The sequence below is a fragment of the Gigantopelta aegis genome, chromosome 11, assembly GCF_016097555.1.
Source record: "Gigantopelta aegis isolate Gae_Host chromosome 11, Gae_host_genome, whole genome shotgun sequence".
Lineage (NCBI taxonomy): Eukaryota > Metazoa > Mollusca > Gastropoda > Neomphalida > Peltospiridae > Gigantopelta > Gigantopelta aegis.
In genome coordinates, this window is record NC_054709.1 from 9,288,895 (window position 1) to 9,307,153 (window position 18,259).

General features: G+C 35.3%; 1 protein-coding gene across 1 annotated transcript in view; it reads left to right on the forward strand.

Annotated features, from left to right (window-relative positions):
* The first annotated feature begins 1,005 nt into the window (after positions 1 to 1,005).
* The window catches only part of LOC121385534 (galactose-specific lectin nattectin-like), a 20,944-nt gene continuing 3,690 nt past the window's right edge, over positions 1,006 to 18,259 (forward strand). Inside the window, exons 1-3 of the mRNA XM_041516242.1 lie at positions 1,006 to 1,173; positions 12,185 to 12,273; positions 12,753 to 12,843. Of these exons, the coding sequence (XP_041372176.1) occupies positions 1,128 to 1,173; positions 12,185 to 12,273; positions 12,753 to 12,843 (226 nt within the window). The 5' untranslated portion in view covers positions 1,006 to 1,127. The remainder of the gene's footprint in view (positions 1,174 to 12,184; positions 12,274 to 12,752; positions 12,844 to 18,259) is intronic.

Genomic DNA, 18,259 nt, shown 5'->3' on the forward strand with positions numbered 1-18,259 from the left:
ACAAGCAGGTGATTGACACGTCTGATTACGTCTGATTACATCAGGGACAAGGCAGCTGTTTATCAGTTTCGGGACATCCCTAGATAGAACAGACTCTGCATGTGATCGAGTAGAAATGACGTGTTTTTGATGGTATCGCAGAAGTATGAGACTGTGAAGAATGAATGAATGAATGTTTAACAACACCCCAGCACGAATAATACATCGGCTATTGGGTGTCAAACTATAGTAATGCAAACAAATAAGGTGATGATCAACATCAATATAAAAAGTCAAGATTTCAATAAAAACAGTGTAAAGAACTGTGCAAAAATACAAATATCACAGATAGATACTGACTTATACTCAAAATTTCAATTTGTGCTGTATTGGCCATTATCAAAGAGAATGTTACAACCCTGCACCACGGTGAGGTTACAGCACGCGCAGGGGAGAGACTGTGAAGAATCACTTTTATGTTCGCTATTCCATGAAAGTAGGGTTCCGGATCTTATGTAGTTTGGGCCGAGTCGAATTGGGGTGGCAAACTGTTATAAATTTATGTCCGAGAGTCGCACTGATGATGATGATAATTATGATGATGATGCTGATGATGATGCTGATGATGATCTGGCTTTGATTTTTAGCATCGTTTTGTGTGTTTTTATCGATATCTCGAAAGTTATTTCGTAACTACAGAAACCGATTCCTTAGCAATCAGAACATATATCGGTATTTAAATTATTAAAAATTGTGAAGATGTATTCATGAGGTATGCCATTTTGACAAATTTAGTACTGTCAGTTTGAAAATGGCGTTCATTTTGGATTTCTTAGACTCGAAATGGGTCTCTGTGGATCTTCAAATAGTTTACCACAAGGCAATTTTTTGCCAAATTACAGATTAGTATCAAGAAAGTGAACCATTGATTGGTTAAGGAATACCACTGTATAAAGTATATTGCCTTAACGACGAAGTAGAATGACTTGATACTATATATAGAATGTGCGACAGAACACCTGTTAACAAGATACCCCAACGTCAGTCTACGTTTGATCCATATTTAGATAACCAGCCAAGAGAGTCAAACGCTACAAAAGTACGCAGTTCTCAGTGTTCTAAGTTAGCAAAACTTTCAACAGACTACAATGAGTTGGCTGTCTGTTAATGTTTTATTTGCACTTGCTGTTGGGGGTAAGTCTTCCTTTAAACTGTAATTATGTTTAATGTTTGAATAAGAAATACAATGTGTAAACTTAACTAGGTAGTCATATGTATAGGGCATGCTAACCTTATGTGATAAGCTGTCACTTACAGTAGTGCTGCAACGATAAACCGCGATAACGTTTTGCATATGGCGATTGTTAGGCACCACACCACTATTTGTCGTGTTGTTACTTGTCCGGTTTAGGAAGTAGTTCCTCACTGAAAAAAAGAAGCAAAATTCAGAAATGCCTTTTAAAATAATTAGCTGATGATTATAAGTAGGTTGATCTCTGTAGTACTTAAATAGGCCATTGGTTTGATATTACTTGTCATTTTTAGGACTAACTGATAACATCTGTGCAAGTGGTAAACTGCCATTTTTAAGTGGAGCATTTGGTCTGAACCTTATCTTGGTTAACTTTTATTGCATGGCAAAAAGCATATCCAAGGAGTAGAACCAATGAAGCATCGCCAACTATACGTAACATCTGTCGGTCAAAACAATTCGTGTAAAAATATGTAAGCATAATATTGACGTTTGTAAGAGTTGTAATAGAACTTAAAGTATACAGTATACTATTAACATACTTGCAATTCGTCATGTTCTAGGCAACTATCTGTTAGACCTTCAGTACTTGGCATAAATCTCGTGTTATCAAGTTTGATTATCACATACGTACAATGGACGATTTCGCGGAGTAGCAATCTTATTTAATAAGAATTTTAGTTACAAAATACACAATTCGTTTGCAGATAACGATGGCAACGTTCTGATTATAGATGTTACAATTAAAGACTTTCTATTTACTCTTGTTAACTTATATGGACCTAACACAGATGAACCTTATTTTTATTCAAACATTACATATAAAATTAGACCTTTCAGGAATAAGTATTACATAATTGTTGGAGATTTCAATGTTGTTTTACAAAATTCACTTGACGCCCACAACTATCAAACAAAAAACAACCCTCGGGCGAGAGAAAAAGTTTTACAAATTGATGAGTGAGCTAGATCTAGTTGACATATAGTTTAATCATAATCCACAAGTTCAGCAATATACATGGAGAAGAAAAAATCCTATTAAGCAAGCCAGACTTGATTTTTTTTTCTGATCTCACAAAATTTATATTCTTTTATTAGTGACTCAAATATAATTTCCGGTTATAGATCAGTCCACTTTTTGATAAGCATAAAATTCAACTTGACAAACCAACAAAAATCAAATACATATTGGAAATTTAATAACTCCCTTTTGGGTGACAAGGAATATGTTAAAGCTGTAAAAGAAGTAATTTTTAAGGTTGTCTAAAAATAATCTGCTAAAGGTTTTAAACAATATCACTAGAAGGTATATCTCATGAAATAAAACTCAAGATTAATGATCAGCTTCTTATGGCAACTCTTCTTATGCAGATCCGGGGTAAAACAATTTCTTATGCCTCATTTAAGAATAAAGAAAGCAAGAAACTAGAAGAAGTTTTAAATACGGAAATAAATGACTTAGAAAGTAACATAGACAATATTGACTTTGATCGCTTGGAATCAAAGAAACTGGAACTAGAAGATATAAGAAGCAAAAAGATGGAAGGCATTCTTATTCGCTCTAGAGCTAAATGGATTGATGAGGGAGAAGAAAAAAACTTTTGTTATTTAGAAAACAGGAATTTTATTAGCAAGTCAATGACAAAAATTCAGTTGGAAGATGGTACTATTTTTATGACCTTGGAATCACTGCAGTGTCATACTGGTTAACCAAATATCCCGAACTTTTGCCAGAACGAAGTCTTTAATTATAGAAAGCATAAAATATATATTGGAAAACAATATATTTTACTTTGATGGTTAATCCTACAAACAGATTAAAGGGACGGCAATGGGTACCAAAATGGCACCAAGCTATGCCACACTGGCTTTAGGATACCTAGAACAAATATTAGAAAATAAAATTGCAAATATATTTGAATCAGTCTTTCAGCTATATTTCAAGAAGAACTGGAAACGTTTTCTAGATGATTGTTTCATACTGTAGCCTTTGTCCAAAAACTCTTTAGAAATTATTTCACGAGTTACTTAACACACTGAATAGTAACATAAACTTTACTATGGAAACAACCGTAAATAAAATTTCTTTTCTAGACACTTTAGTAATCAAGTGTGGACGCATAATAGAAACTGATATATTTTACAAACCAACTGATAGCAAACAGTACCTTTCTTACTCATCCTGTCATCCGAGTCATACGAGAAGAAGTATACCATATAACCTAGCACGACGTTATCTGTATGATTGTGTCAAATATACAAACGCGTGAACTCAACATGCACCTTAAAGGGACATTCCTGAGTTTGCTGCAATGTTTAAGATGTTATCGACTAACAGAGACTTTTTAAAGATTGTAATTACATATCAAATATATTTTTCTGCATAAAATATTAGTGGCTGTATATTAAACGTGTTTCATTTTATTTCCTAAAATATAGTTTTTTCGTACGTACGAAATTATTTAAAGACAAAATCCAGTTTGGGCTTCTTACATATATTAAGACGACCAGAAACATATTGAATATACAGATACTGATATTCTAAACAAGAAAATATATGTAATTTGTAAGTTTAATCGTAGAAGTATCTTATTAGTCGAAAACATCTTACAATGCAGCAAACTCAGGAATGTCCCTTTAAAACGCGAGGTTATCCAAAACAGCTAATATCAGATAGTATCGAAAAGGCGGTAGTATTGGATAGAAAATATATTTTAAAACTAAAACAAATCGTTACAGCGAAAAGGCCGCTCGCATCTGTATCCACCCATAACCCGCAGAACCCCGATATATATACACACACACACATATATATATATATATATATATATATATATATATATATATATATATGTATATATAACGATCTTGTCAGAATTGCACATTTTAAAACAAAATAAAAAAATGACATCCATACTAGACTCTATTTCAATTATAAACAGTAAGAGACAAAGCAAAAACTTGAAACAAATACTGACAAAAGCATGATTTGAATCCATAACAGTAGAACATAAATGCAGTGTTAAACAGTGTAACCGAAGTAACTGTGGTACATGCCAACATATTTTAGAAGGCACACACATAGAAAGGAAATGTTTTTATTTAACGACGCACTCAACACATTGTATTTACGGTTATATGGCGTCAGACATATGGTTAAGGACCACACAGATATTAAGAGAGGAAACCCGCTGTCGCCACTTCATGGGCTACTCTTTTCGATTAGCAGCAAGGGATCTTCTATATGCACCATCCCACAGACAGGATAGTACATACCACGGCCTTTGGTACACCAGTTGTGGAGCACTGGCTGGAACGAGAAATAGCCTAATGGGGTCACCGACGGGAATCGATCCTAGATCGATCGCGCATCAGGTGAGCGCTGTACCACTGAGATACGTCTCGCCCTTCACACACATACAGAATTCAACGATAAAGGTTTATTTTGGGTACATAGGGATATGGACTGTTCGGTTATTAACGTTATTTATGTAATCACATGTCAAGGTTGCAAAGAACAATACATTGGTCATACTACTCAGCTGAGAGCCAGAGTACGCATACACAAACAGCAAATAAAACAACCAGAAACAAGATGCATACCTTTGAGTTCACATTTAAATACATGTGCGGCACAAAAAGATATTGCATTCACCATACCCATGATGAAATGAAAAGAAAGACAAAAGAAATGTATTTTATTAGAACGTGTTGTCTACTTTTTAATGCTCTTTGTTAGATAAATGCAACCATTACGTAATTAAGTAATTATCAACCCCCTTCTACTGCAGTAACGTCATAATATGTATGACGTCATATTTAGCAGTTTAGCAGATAAATGATTGAAACATGTAAAAGGATATTATTTCTTAAAATTGTTTTTAAATGCTATATACTATACACTTGGTTTCTTATATATATATATATATATATATATATATATATATATATATATATATATATATAAATGATAAAAGGAAACAAGTGTACAGTATATATGTATTTTAAAAAACAATTTAAAGAAATAATTATCCTTTTACATGTTTCAATCTTATCTTCAGAAAGGAACTGCTAAATATGATGTCATACATATTATGACGTTACTGTAGTAGAAGGGGATTGATTTAATTACGTCATTGTTGCTTTTATCTAACGAAGAGCATTAAGAAGTGGACAAAACTTTCTAATAAAATACATTTCCTTTGTCTTTCTTTTCACTTCATCATTGGTATCTATGTGATAAAATGGGAACATGGTGAATTTAATATCTTTTGTGCCGCACATGTATTTAAATGTGAACTCAAGGTATATGGGTATATATATATATATATATATATATATATATATATATATATATATATATATAGTCCTGAACTGTGCTAGTTTTGATTTAATAAACTAGTCAGAGAGTGGCAGTCCTCTTTGTGGCGGTGCAAGAGGGATGAAGTCTTCAGTAGAGGATCTCCTCGGGAGTGGCTGTCCTCCTGTAGCCGAGGCACTAGGTAGAGATTCGTGGAATCAACAACTATTTTGACAAATGCCCATTCCACTCTGCATTGTGAAGTGACACGGTTTTGATTATAAATGACACTTTTGTTGTTCAGATTTTGTGAATTGTTACATTCTGATGATTTAACAGAATGTATTTCTTCCAAAAAGCTCACACTGTTGTTGCATTTTACCATAGTTTGACATCCAATAGCCGATGCATTTTTCGTGCTGGGGTGTCGTTAAACATTCATTCATTCATTCTTCCAAAAAGCAGACAACCTGTAACCCAGACGCCTTAAAACAACACAAGACATAGTTGAGAACATTACTAATGACCTACCAACCGGCCACGGTGGTGTCGTGGTTAAGCCATCGAACATAAGGCTGGTAGGTACTGGGTTCGCATCCCGGTACCGGCTCCCACCCAGAATTAGTTTTAACGACACAATGGACGTAAGGCCACTACACCCTCTTCTCTCTCACTAACTACTAACAATTAACAACTAACTCACTGTCCTGGACAGACAGTCCAGATAGCTGATATGTGTGCCCAGGACAGCGTGCTTGAACCGTAATCGGATATAAGCACGAAAATAAGTTGAAATGAATGAAATTACTTACCTTTTATCTTAAATAATTAAGGCGGTAAATAATGGAACAATCACGATTGAAAGAACCTTTCACCGAATAACTAAATAGCAGGTCCTGTCATAATTGGCCTCGACATACATGGGACAATTCGTGAGGCCAGAAAAGGATTTAATTATCCCCTGCGCCAGTGCGTTAATATCTATGTATGTAATAGTCAACCTCGACATACATACAATATATAGATATTCATACATCAATACATACTAGCCAGTGCCAGGTCTGCCCACTGTTTCATGCACGTAAGTGGGATGGACCGCGTAGATTGTAGGCCCCATGCATATGATTGAGTTAAAAGAGGTTCCTTTTTATGGAAGCTTCGATAGCTCAGAGGGTATCGTGGTTAGTCTTGCAATTTGCGTGCGAATCGGTGCCACAGGTTCGAGTCCCAGCAACGGCATGGGACAATTTGTGAGGCCAGAAAGGATTTAATTATCCCCTGCGCCAGTGCGTTAATATCTATGTATGTAATAGTCAACCTCGACATACATACAATATATAGATATTCATACATCAATACATACTAGCAAGTGCCAGGTCTGCCCACTGTTTCATGCACGTAAGAGGGTCGACCGCGTATATTGTATGCCCCATGCATATGGTTGAGTTAAAAGAGCTTCCTTTTTATGGAAGCTTCGATAGCTCAGAGCGTATCGTGGTTAGTCTTGCAATTTGCGGGCGAATCGGTGCCACAGGTTCGAGTCCCAGCAACGGCATGGGACAATTTGTGAGGCCAGAAAGGATTTAATTATCCCCTGCGCCAGTGCGTTAATATCAATGTATGTAATAGTCAACCTCGACATACATACAATATATAGATATTCATACATCAATACATACTAGCCAGTGCCAGGTCTGCCCACTGTTTCATGCACGTAAGCGGGATCGACCGCGTAGATTGTAGGCCCCATGCATATGGTTGAGTTAAAAGAGCTTCCTTTTTATGGAAGCGTCGATACCTCAGAGCGTATCGTGGTTAGTCTTGCAATTTGCGGGCGAATCGGTGCCACAGGTTCGAGTCCCAGCAACGGCATGGGACAATTTGTGAGGCCAGAAAGGATTTAATTATCCCCTGCGCCAGTGCGTTAATATCTATGTATGTAATAGTCAACCTCGACATACATACAATATATAGATATTCATACATCAATACATACTAGCCAGTGCCAGGTCTGCCCACTGTTTCATGCACGTAAGCGGGATCGACCGCGTAGATTGTAGGCCCCATGCATATGGTTGAGTTAAAAGAGCTTCCTTTTTATGGAAGCTTCGATAGCTCAGAGCGTATCGTGGTTATTCTTGCAATTTGCGGGCGAATCGGTGCCACAGTCAATGACAAAAATTCAGTTGGAAGATGGTACTATTTCTACACGCACACGTGATATTTGTTGGGAAGCTAAGACATTTTATAAAAATCTGTTTGCATCAAAATAACGTTTAATTCCTAAATATGAACTTAATTCCATGTTTTGTCAAAATACTACAATAAATAAGTTAAATGAAGATGAGGCTAAAGCTCTTGAAGGTGAAATTACTTATGATGAATTGCTAAACGTCATAAAACATACAAAAAATAACAAAAGTCTTGGTTCTGATGGATTTACTTATGAGTTTTACACATTTTTCTGGAAAAATATTGGCATTTATTTATTAAGCTCAATAATAAAGGGATAAGGGTGGTGCTATTGTCATCATGAATACTGCTGAATATAAACAAATAGCTCTTTCCATAATTGAAGATCAGAATAATTACATAGAAATTACAGAGGGAAAATCAAACAACTTTAAACAACTTAAAACATTTATTAAACGATTTGAGGGAGAATTGGCGGAAAAGGAATTTAATTATTTAATACATTTTGAATGTAATTAGAGTAGTTTTTATGACCTTCCTAAAGTACATAAGAGCCAGATTATTAATTCTATGTGCAGAGAAGCACAGAAAAGTTATGTAGAATTATTGCATCCTAATGACTTACAATTGCGACCAATTGTAGCTGGCCCAGTGTGTGCAACCCACAGACTGAGCAATTTCATTGATATACTGTTAAAACCATTTTTATTAAAAGTAACTAGTTATACAAGAGACACTATGGATTTCATCAACAACCTGCCAGAAAAGGCAACGGAAGAAAGCGTACTGGTAACATTTGATGTAACAAAATTATATTGTAGCATTCCACATGACCTTGGAATCACTGCAGTGTCATACTGGTTAACCAAATATCCCGAACTTTTGCCAGAACGAAGTCTTTAATTATAGAAAGCATAAAATATATATTGGAAAACAATATATTTTACTTTGATGGTTAATCCTACAAACAGATTAAAGGGACGGCAATGGGTACCAAAATGGCACAAAGCTATGCCACACTGGCTTTAGGATACCTAGAACAAATATTAGAAAATAAAATTGCAAATATATTTGAATCAGTCTTTCAGCTATATTTCAAGAAGAACTGGAAACGTTTTCTAGATGATTGTTTCATACTGTGGCCTTTGTCCAAAAACTCTTTAGAAATTATTTCACGAGTTACTTAACACACTGAATAGTAACATAAACTTTACTATGGAAACAACCGTAAATAAAATTTCTTTTCTAGACACTTTAGTAATCAAGTGTGGACGCATAATAGAAACTGATATATTTTACAAACCAACTGATAGCAAACAGTACCTTTCTTACTCATCCTGTCATCCGAGTCATACGAGAAGAAGTATACCATATAACCTAGCACGACGTTATCTGTATGATTGTGTCAAATATACAAACGCGTGTTCAACGTCTCCGGGAACTCAACATGCACCTTAAAGAGACATTCCTGAGTTTGCTGCAATGTTTAAGATGTTATCGACTAACAGAGACTTTTTAAAGATTGTAATTACATATCAAATATATTTTTCTGCATAAAATATTAGTGGCTGTATATTAAACGTGTTTCTGGTTGTTCTAATATTTGTACTAGGTTAAATTTCATTTTATTTCCTAAAATATAGTTTTTTCGTACGTACGAAATTATTTAAAGACAAAATCCAGTTTGGGCTTCTTACATATATTAAGACGACCAGAAACATATTGAATATACAGATACTGATATTCTAAACAAGAAAATATATGTAATTTGTAAGTTTAATCGTAGAAGTATCTTATTAGTCGAAAACATCTTACAATGCAGCAAACTCAGGAATGTCCCTTTAAAACGCGAGATTATCCAAAACAGCTAATATCAGATAGTATCGAAAAGGCGGTAGTATTAGATAGAAAATATATTTTAAAACTAAAACAAATCGTTACAGCGAAAAGGCCGCTCGCATCTGTATCCACCCATAACCCGCAGAACCCCGATATATATACATATATATATATATATATATATATATATATAACGATCTTGTCAGAATTGCACATTTTAAAACAAAATAAAAAAATGACATCCATACTAGACTCTATTTCAATTATAAACAGTAAGAGACAAAGCAAAAACTTGAAACAAATACTGACAAAAGCATGATTTGAATCCACAACAGTAGAACATAAATGCAGTGTTAAACAGTGTAACCGAAGTAACTGTGGTACATGCCAACATATTTTAGAAGGCACACACATAGAAAGGAAATGTTTTTATTTAACGACGCACTCAACACATTGTATTTACGGTTATATGGCGTCAGACATATGGTTAAGGACCACACAGATATTAAGAGAGGAAACCCGCTGTCGCCACTTCATGGGCTACTCTTTTCGATTAGCAGCAAGGGATCTTCTATATGCACCATCCCACAGACAGGATAGTACATACCACGGCCTTTGGTACACCAGTTGTGGAGCACTGGCTGGAACGAGAAATAGCCTAATGGGGTCACCGACGGGAATCGATCCTAGATCGATCGCGCATCAGGTGAGCGCTGTACCACTGAGATACGTCTCGTCCTTCACACACATACAGAATTCAACGATAAAGGTTTATTTTGGGTACATAGGGATATGGACTGTTCGGTTATTAACGTTATTTATGTAATCACATGTCAAGGTTGCAAAGAACAATACATTGGTCATACTACTCAGCTGAGAGCCAGAGTACGCATACACAAACAGCAAATAAAACAACCAGAAACAAGATGCATACCTTTGAGTTCACATTTAAATACATGTGCGGCACAAAAAGATATTGCATTCACCATTTTCCCATTTTATCCTATTGATACCAATGATGAAATGAAAAGAAAGACAAAAGAAATGTATTTTATTAGAACGTGTTGTCTACTTTTTAATGCTCTTTGTTAGATAAATGCAACCATTACGTAATTAAGTAATTATCAACCCCCTTCTACTGCAGTAACGTCATAATATGTATGACGTCATATTTAGCAGTTTAGCAGATAAATGATTGAAACATGTAAAAGGATATTATTTCTTAAAATTGTTTTTAAATGCATATATACTATACACTTGGTTTCTTATATATATATATATATATATATATATATATATATATATATATATATATATATATATATAAATGATAAAAGGAAACAAGTGTACAGTATATATGTATTTTAAAAAACAATTTAAAGAAATAATTATCCTTTTACATGTTTCAATCTTATCTTCAGAAAGGAACTGCTAAATAACTGCTAAATATGATGTCATACATATTATGACGTTACTGTAGTAGAAGGGGATTGATTTAATTACGTCATTGTTGCTTTTATCTAACGAAGAGCATTAAGAAGTGGACAAAACTTTCTAATAAAATACATTTCCTTTGTCTTTCTTTTCACTTCATCATTGGTATCTATGTGATAAAATGGGAACATGGTGAATTTAATATCTTTTTGTGCCGCACATGTATTTAAATGTGAACTCAAGGGTATATATATATATATATATATATATATATATATATATATATATATATATATATATATATATATAGTCCTGAACTGTGCTAGTTTTGATTTAATAAACTAGTCAGAGAGTGGCAGTCCTCTTTGTGGCGGTGCAAGAGGGATGAAGTCTTCAGTAGAGGATCTCCTCGGGAGTGGCTGTCCTCCTGTAGCCGAGGCACTAGGTAGAGATTCGTGGAATCAACAACTATTTTGACAAATGCCCATTCCACTCTGCATTGTGAAGTGACACGGTTTTGATTATAAATGACACTTTTGTTGTTCAGATTTTGTGAATTGTTACATTCTGATGATTTAATAGAATGTATTTCTTCCAAAAAGCTCACACTGTTGTTGCATTTTACCATAGTTTGACATCCAATAGCCGATGCATTTTTCGTGCTGGGGTGTCGTTAAACATTCATTCATTCATTCTTCCAAAAAGCAGACAACCTGTAACCCAGACGCCTTAAAACAACACAAGACATAGTTGAGAACATTACTAATGACCTACCAACCGGCCACGGTGGTGTCGTGGTTAAGCCATCGAACATAAGGCTGGTAGGTACTGGGTTGGCATCCCGGTACCGGCTCCCACCCAGAATTAGTTTTAACGACACAATGGACGTAAGGCCACTACACCCTCTTCTCTCTCACTAACTACTAACAATTAACAACTAACTCACTGTCCTGGACAGACAGTCCAGATAGCTGATATGTGTGCCCAGGACAGCGTGCTTGAACCGTAATCGGATATAAGCACGAAAATAAGTTGAAATGAATGAAATTAAACCTTTTAAATAATTAAGGCGGTAAATAATGGAACAATCACGATTGAAAGAACCTTTCACCGAATAACTAAATAGCAGGTCCTGTCATAAGCAAAATATAAATTAACGAAGAATTATTCTTGTTACATTCTTACAGCATTGGCGCAATGCCCGCTTTACTGGACGCCTCACGAAGAATCGTGTTACATTATTCCGCAGCTCATGCAAACATGGACAGCATCAATGGTAAAAAATAATTCATTGTCAGTAGAACAAAACACAAATGCACTGGGTTTTTTTAAGTAGTCATATTATCCATGAATATGAAAATATATATTATAATGATGTCCTACTTGAGATTATAGTCTTATCTTGATTCAAGTTTCAATTATAACTGAAAGTTTGCACATACACTCACATTAATAACTATGTATGTGTTTGTCTCTCTACGTACGTACGTACCTACCTACCTATCTTTTTATCTATCTATCTGTCTATCTATCTATCTATCTATCTATCTATCTGTCGGTCTCTCTCTGTGCCCCCACTCTATTTCCCTCTAACTCTACCTCTTATCTGAATTTCTCTGGTATTCTATCAAAATTAATTTAATTTTAATTGATTTATTCATTCATGCATTCACTCATTTATTTATTTATTTTATTTATTTATTTATTTACGTATTTTATTGGTTGATTGATTGATTGATTGATTGATTTATTCAGAGTTTGTGTCAGTTCTATGGTGGCTATTTGGCAGAAGTAACATCGCAGAGTGAAAACAACTTTATAGTGCAGTTTATTGAGCAAAGCCACGGTAAGTAGCGATACAAATATTTATATTTGTATTAATATAAGAAGAGACAGAAAGAAATAGAGAAAGATACGAAAAAAGCAAACAAGAAACAAACAAAGAAAAACATTTAATGAATAAAGAATCCATCTGTTTTAAGCGGTGTAATTGCCGATTACAGACTGCCACAAAGGAGCAAAATACACTACGTTACTTAAAGGGACATTCCCGAGTTTGCTGTGATTTTTAAGATGTTATAGACTAATAGATACTTTTTTAACGATTGTGATTACATATCAAATATATGTTTCTGCATAAAATATTAGTGACTGTATATTAAACGTGTTTCTGATCGTTCTAATATTTGTACTAGGTAAAATTTCATTTTATTTCCCTAAAATATTATTTTTTCGTACGTACAAAATTATTTGAAGACAAAATCCAGTTTGGGCTTCTTACAAATATTAAGACGACCAGAAACACATTGAATATACAGACACTGATATTCTAAACAAGAAACTATATTTGATATGTAAGTTTAATCGTAGAAATATTGTATTAGTCGTAAACATCTTACAATGCAGAAAACTCAGGAATGTCCCTTTAATAGGTTTGTTGTGGAGTGCAAGTCTCTGAAACAACTCTTTTTAAGTAGGTTATATCATTAAAACAGCTATGATCGGTCACCAGAACAATATCCATAAAATAATATTTTAAACGGACTAAATATTACACATAACTTTGACAAAGACGCAATGATCACAGCACACTTCAGCACAGGTAGCTAACTAATAAGATCGGTGTTCAAACTATTCTAGTGAACAATAACTTTGTAATAGTCAATTCTTTCAATTCTTTATTAGCTTTAAGTTTTACAACTCATCAGCATATATACAAAACATAATACAAAACAAATATATATATACAATATATACATGTGCACAAAAATGGTGGGTATGGTTTTCTTAAAAGTAATTAGGGATACTAAAAAACAAGAAGACGGTTTTCCTTACTTACTGTAATAGCTGATCTCTAATTTTGTTTGCTTGTACTAGATATTTTCCTAGGTTATTAAGTTCTTTTTTTTTTTACTTGTAGTTAACAACTGTATAAATAGAAAAACACTTGGCGGCCTGTGATAATACATTTTTATGTATTTATTTTTCAAATCTTTGTATTGTGGGCATTGCATTATAAAATGGTATTCATCTTCTATAGCATTTGTATTACAAATTGTACACTTTCTTTCTGATCTTTCGATGTTACGATATCGGCCAGATTCTATATTTAGTCAGTGACTGCAATAGTGGTGTAATTCCTGGAGGCAAAGAATCTTGCTAAAAAAGAATTCAACCTCGAGCGACTCCAGTTTCAATTTGTTTTTGATTTATGGGCCCATTGACCTGCTTTCTTTTCCAAAATGACAATCAAAATTAAAATAAAATTTTGCTCTTTTTTATTCCTTCAGTTACAAAAGTGTGTTCCGAAGTCAATTCTTTACCTCGATTCCATCCTGAACTATTGTTACAATTTCTTCGTGATTCTGACTTTTATTCTAAATTTTAATTTTACCTGTCTGTGATATTTGTAATTTTTAAAGTACTTTACACTGTTTTAATTTACCTCTTGAATGTTTATATTGATGTGGTTCATCACTTACGTTTTGTATTTATCATAGTTTAACACCCAATAGCGGGTGTATTTTTCGTGCTGGAGTGTTGCTAAACGTCCATTCATTCATTCATTCATTCATTCATTCATTCATTCAAATTTACTTGGATGGACTGCTGTTAATTAGTCAATCAATAAAATTAAGCACGTTGCCTTTAATACTGTCATAGTGGAACATTCATGTACGATTCATATACTGGATCCTATACTTTTTTGTACAGTTGGCCCCATTTTTATTGGGGCTGCTGGCATTATTGTTGTAGCTCAAATTACGCTTGTTGGTTGGTTATTTTTGCCTGTATTGACTGTTTGCGTCATCTTTGGCGTTAGTTGCTTTTGTTCTAGCACGCTTTCTCACCTCTGAGGGCTGTCTTTCGCCGTCCGCGGATTATAACGCTTCGCGCTCTATCCGCTTTTAAAGAATTTTCTCTCGGCTTGTTTTAACAGTTTTAAATTTTATTTAATTATTTTTAAATGTTAGTTTGTATGAATGTGTGAATGTATGTTTATTTAGTTTAGTTTGGTCAGCTTCAGGTTTGTATAGGCTGGGGTCCATTATCTGGCAATAATGCACTCCATCCTTCGCCGGCTTGTCCTTAAAGAGACACACCCTAGTTACGTTTATTTGTTAACCATTACGGCGTTGTTTTTCGCTATTAAACCCCATTTTTCACAAATAAAATTGCACTTTACTTACATTTTATTATTTAGAATACACATTTCCATTCACCTGAAGTGCTTTTTGGTAATCCTGATGTTTGTAAAACCACGAAATGCATTTTTTGCATTTTTTCACAAGACGTGTTGTCGAGAAAAAACCGTTAAGCAAGCGAGATCCAATCTATTTTTAGAGGGGATATTTCCATTTCAATGTCACAGACGTTGGTATATCACGTGACCGTTATCATTTTGGTTCGGTTTGTTTTCTCGTGCACAGTTCGCGCAATCAACATCCGATTTGTTGTTGTTCATTTGTGAGATTTTTCTTCACAGTTCGTGAACATTTTCAGTAACAATAAAGTTCAGACAAGTAAGTGTCTCAATACAAAACGTTACAAACCCTTAAAACCAATAATTTTGCTAAGTCTTACAATCTCTGGAGAGGGGATACAACCAGGACAGAACAGTTGGAACATGTCCAGGAGAGGTGAAACGAACGCACCCCAAGTCTGTGAAATTTGTCGTGACGTAGGCATTGTTGTGCTTCGAGCGACATCTACCGGTGACATGAGAATACTAACTTTCAACAATTATTTCAAGCAATTGGGACATGGGGATTGGCATGGTATTTATCGATATAAAACCTGCTTTTTCACTCCATTTGATAAAAACGTGATCTAAGTGTGTTACAGGTTTGTAGATTAACCAAATTATAATTTATTTTCGCTGGATGGAACTAGGGTGTGCGGCTTTAACAATTTTAGGTTTTGTTATTTAAAAATGTATAATGTGTTTGGCGTTTTTTAACTTTAATTGTTTACTGGCGTGCTTTTTTTTAATGTGTTTTGTTTTATCCAATTTTTTAAAAATTTACTTTGTTTAAAAAACAAATATATATATATTGTTCTTTGGGTTAACTGAGAGGCGCAATGGGTCTTCGCGTCGACCGGGTGCATTTCCTCTACCATGATTTGCTAAATTTTAATTTCGTCTTAAGTATTTAATCTACTAAAGTTATTTTTCTGTAGCCAGGGCCGGGTTAATTACAGTGTCTTCCATCACTTGGAGACCCCATCGCTGGTTTAGTATATTATTTGTTAGGGGAGTGGTGCTGGGTTCCGGCTGGCGCGACGGTTGGGTGGATGGGGGTGGTGGTTCGGGGTGGGTGGGTTGGGGGGGGGATGCCACCAGAGATTGGGGGTTAGACGCTTAGGCGTAGGCGTTTTGGATTTAGGGAGAGATAGGATTGTCTGGGGCCTTCCCCCGTCCCTCACTCTCCCTGATCCCCCCCCCCCCCCCCCTCGGCCACGCTGAAGCTACAAATGGAACCGGTACCTCCCCATAAAGGTAAATTACTGTTAGTATTATATTTTAATATCAACCTCCTGTGACAACCTTCAATCAACAACCTCCAACTTCGTTCCAGATAGGGCTTAGAGTTTGTTGTATTATTTTAATTTAGAACGCCCATTTAAAATGGTGAAAAATTTATTAGTCTAGGAATTGTTTTGATATAATAATAGTTTTTAAATAAATGTTTGGACTACACCTTCAATTTTTTTTTTTTTTTAAATATAGTTAAATTTGTCCCCCTATATATATTTTAAATTTTTGAGTAAAATTCAAAATTATCCCGTTAAATTTTCTGTCCCGGAGTAGACCTCTGGCTATCCAATACTCGACCCCGGGACAGACATGCTTGAAACCTTCGTGGTATGGAAGCATGTGAATAAATAAATGAATGAAATTAATGAATGTACGATTCAATTAATTGTTGTGTTGATTTCCACCCATGCAATAACTCTCGTTAGTTAATTAGGGGCTATCATTTCATTTCAACTTATTTTCGTGCTTATATCCATTTAAGGTTCAATCACGCTGTCCTGGGCACACATCTTAGCTATCTGGGCTGTCTGTCCAGGACAGTGGGTTAGTTGTTAGTAGGTCAGTGGTTAGTGAGAGAGAAGAGGATGTAGTGGTCTTACACCTACCCAGTGAGCCGTTAAGAACTCGCTCTGGGTTGGAGCCGGTACCGGGCTGCGAACACTGTACCTACCAGCCTGTAGTCCGATGGCTTAACCATTGCGCCAACGAGGCCGGTTAGGGGCTATCATTTTGCACCAGCCTCGATGGAAAACAACATTGATTTGAAACACACTATAAAGTGATGATTTTGTTATGCATGTCATGTCATGTCATAGGGTTTTACGTGCACATTCAGAACAAGCTGTTGTAGCGCACGCCTGTCGTGGGCGCAAGAGCCGGCCTTGGCTGGCTCCTCCGTCCATGACAGGAAAGGTGGGGGGGGGGGGAGGGAGAGGAGGGATCGCCTGCACTGGCAGGTGCAAGGGAGCACCAGCAGCCCGATCAAATCGGTAGCAGGCGGGTGGGGGTGGTGGTGGTGCTATGGAATTTGAATGGAGCAGTTAAATGCCAAAGAGAAAAGGGTGCGCAATTTTGATTGAGGGAATTTGGCGCAATTTTGAACGGTCGGTCGAAAGGTAAATGGCCGAGCTAATATAGGTTTTGATATTAGTGAATCGAGAGTAGCTCGTTGTTATGCAAATAGCCATAGTTATTTATAGGAAAACGAACCTGTATTCAAAACATAGAGTGATTTTTGTCAAAATTGAAATAAGTCAACTTCGTGTATTTTAGATGATAAATTGTATATAAAACCTGTCGGGGTTTGGGTTTGCTTTCATGCGAATGTAAAGAAAACAAGGATTGAATAGGAATTAAATGTAACATTTGCAAAAGAACTTAGGGTCTAAGCAATTGAACAGGACTATAGTTTGCACACTTTAGTTAGTAGGTCATGTCTCCAACACACGAAGATGTACTATAAATTGTCCATAGTGCTATGATTTTAGCGGAACACAATCTGAAAATCAGTTAGCAAATTGTTGTATTCTAAGTGGCAGTTCATTCGGTTATTTACCATGATTTTCATGGTTTTGCATAAGCTGGATGTTAACAATTTAGGGCAGGGGTTGTAGCATTCATTTATGGGTCATAATTTGATTGATATATTATGGCATATAGTGTTTTTATTTGGAATTTTATTTGGTATAGTACAAACTATAGGGTATAATGTTACAAGGTTTGA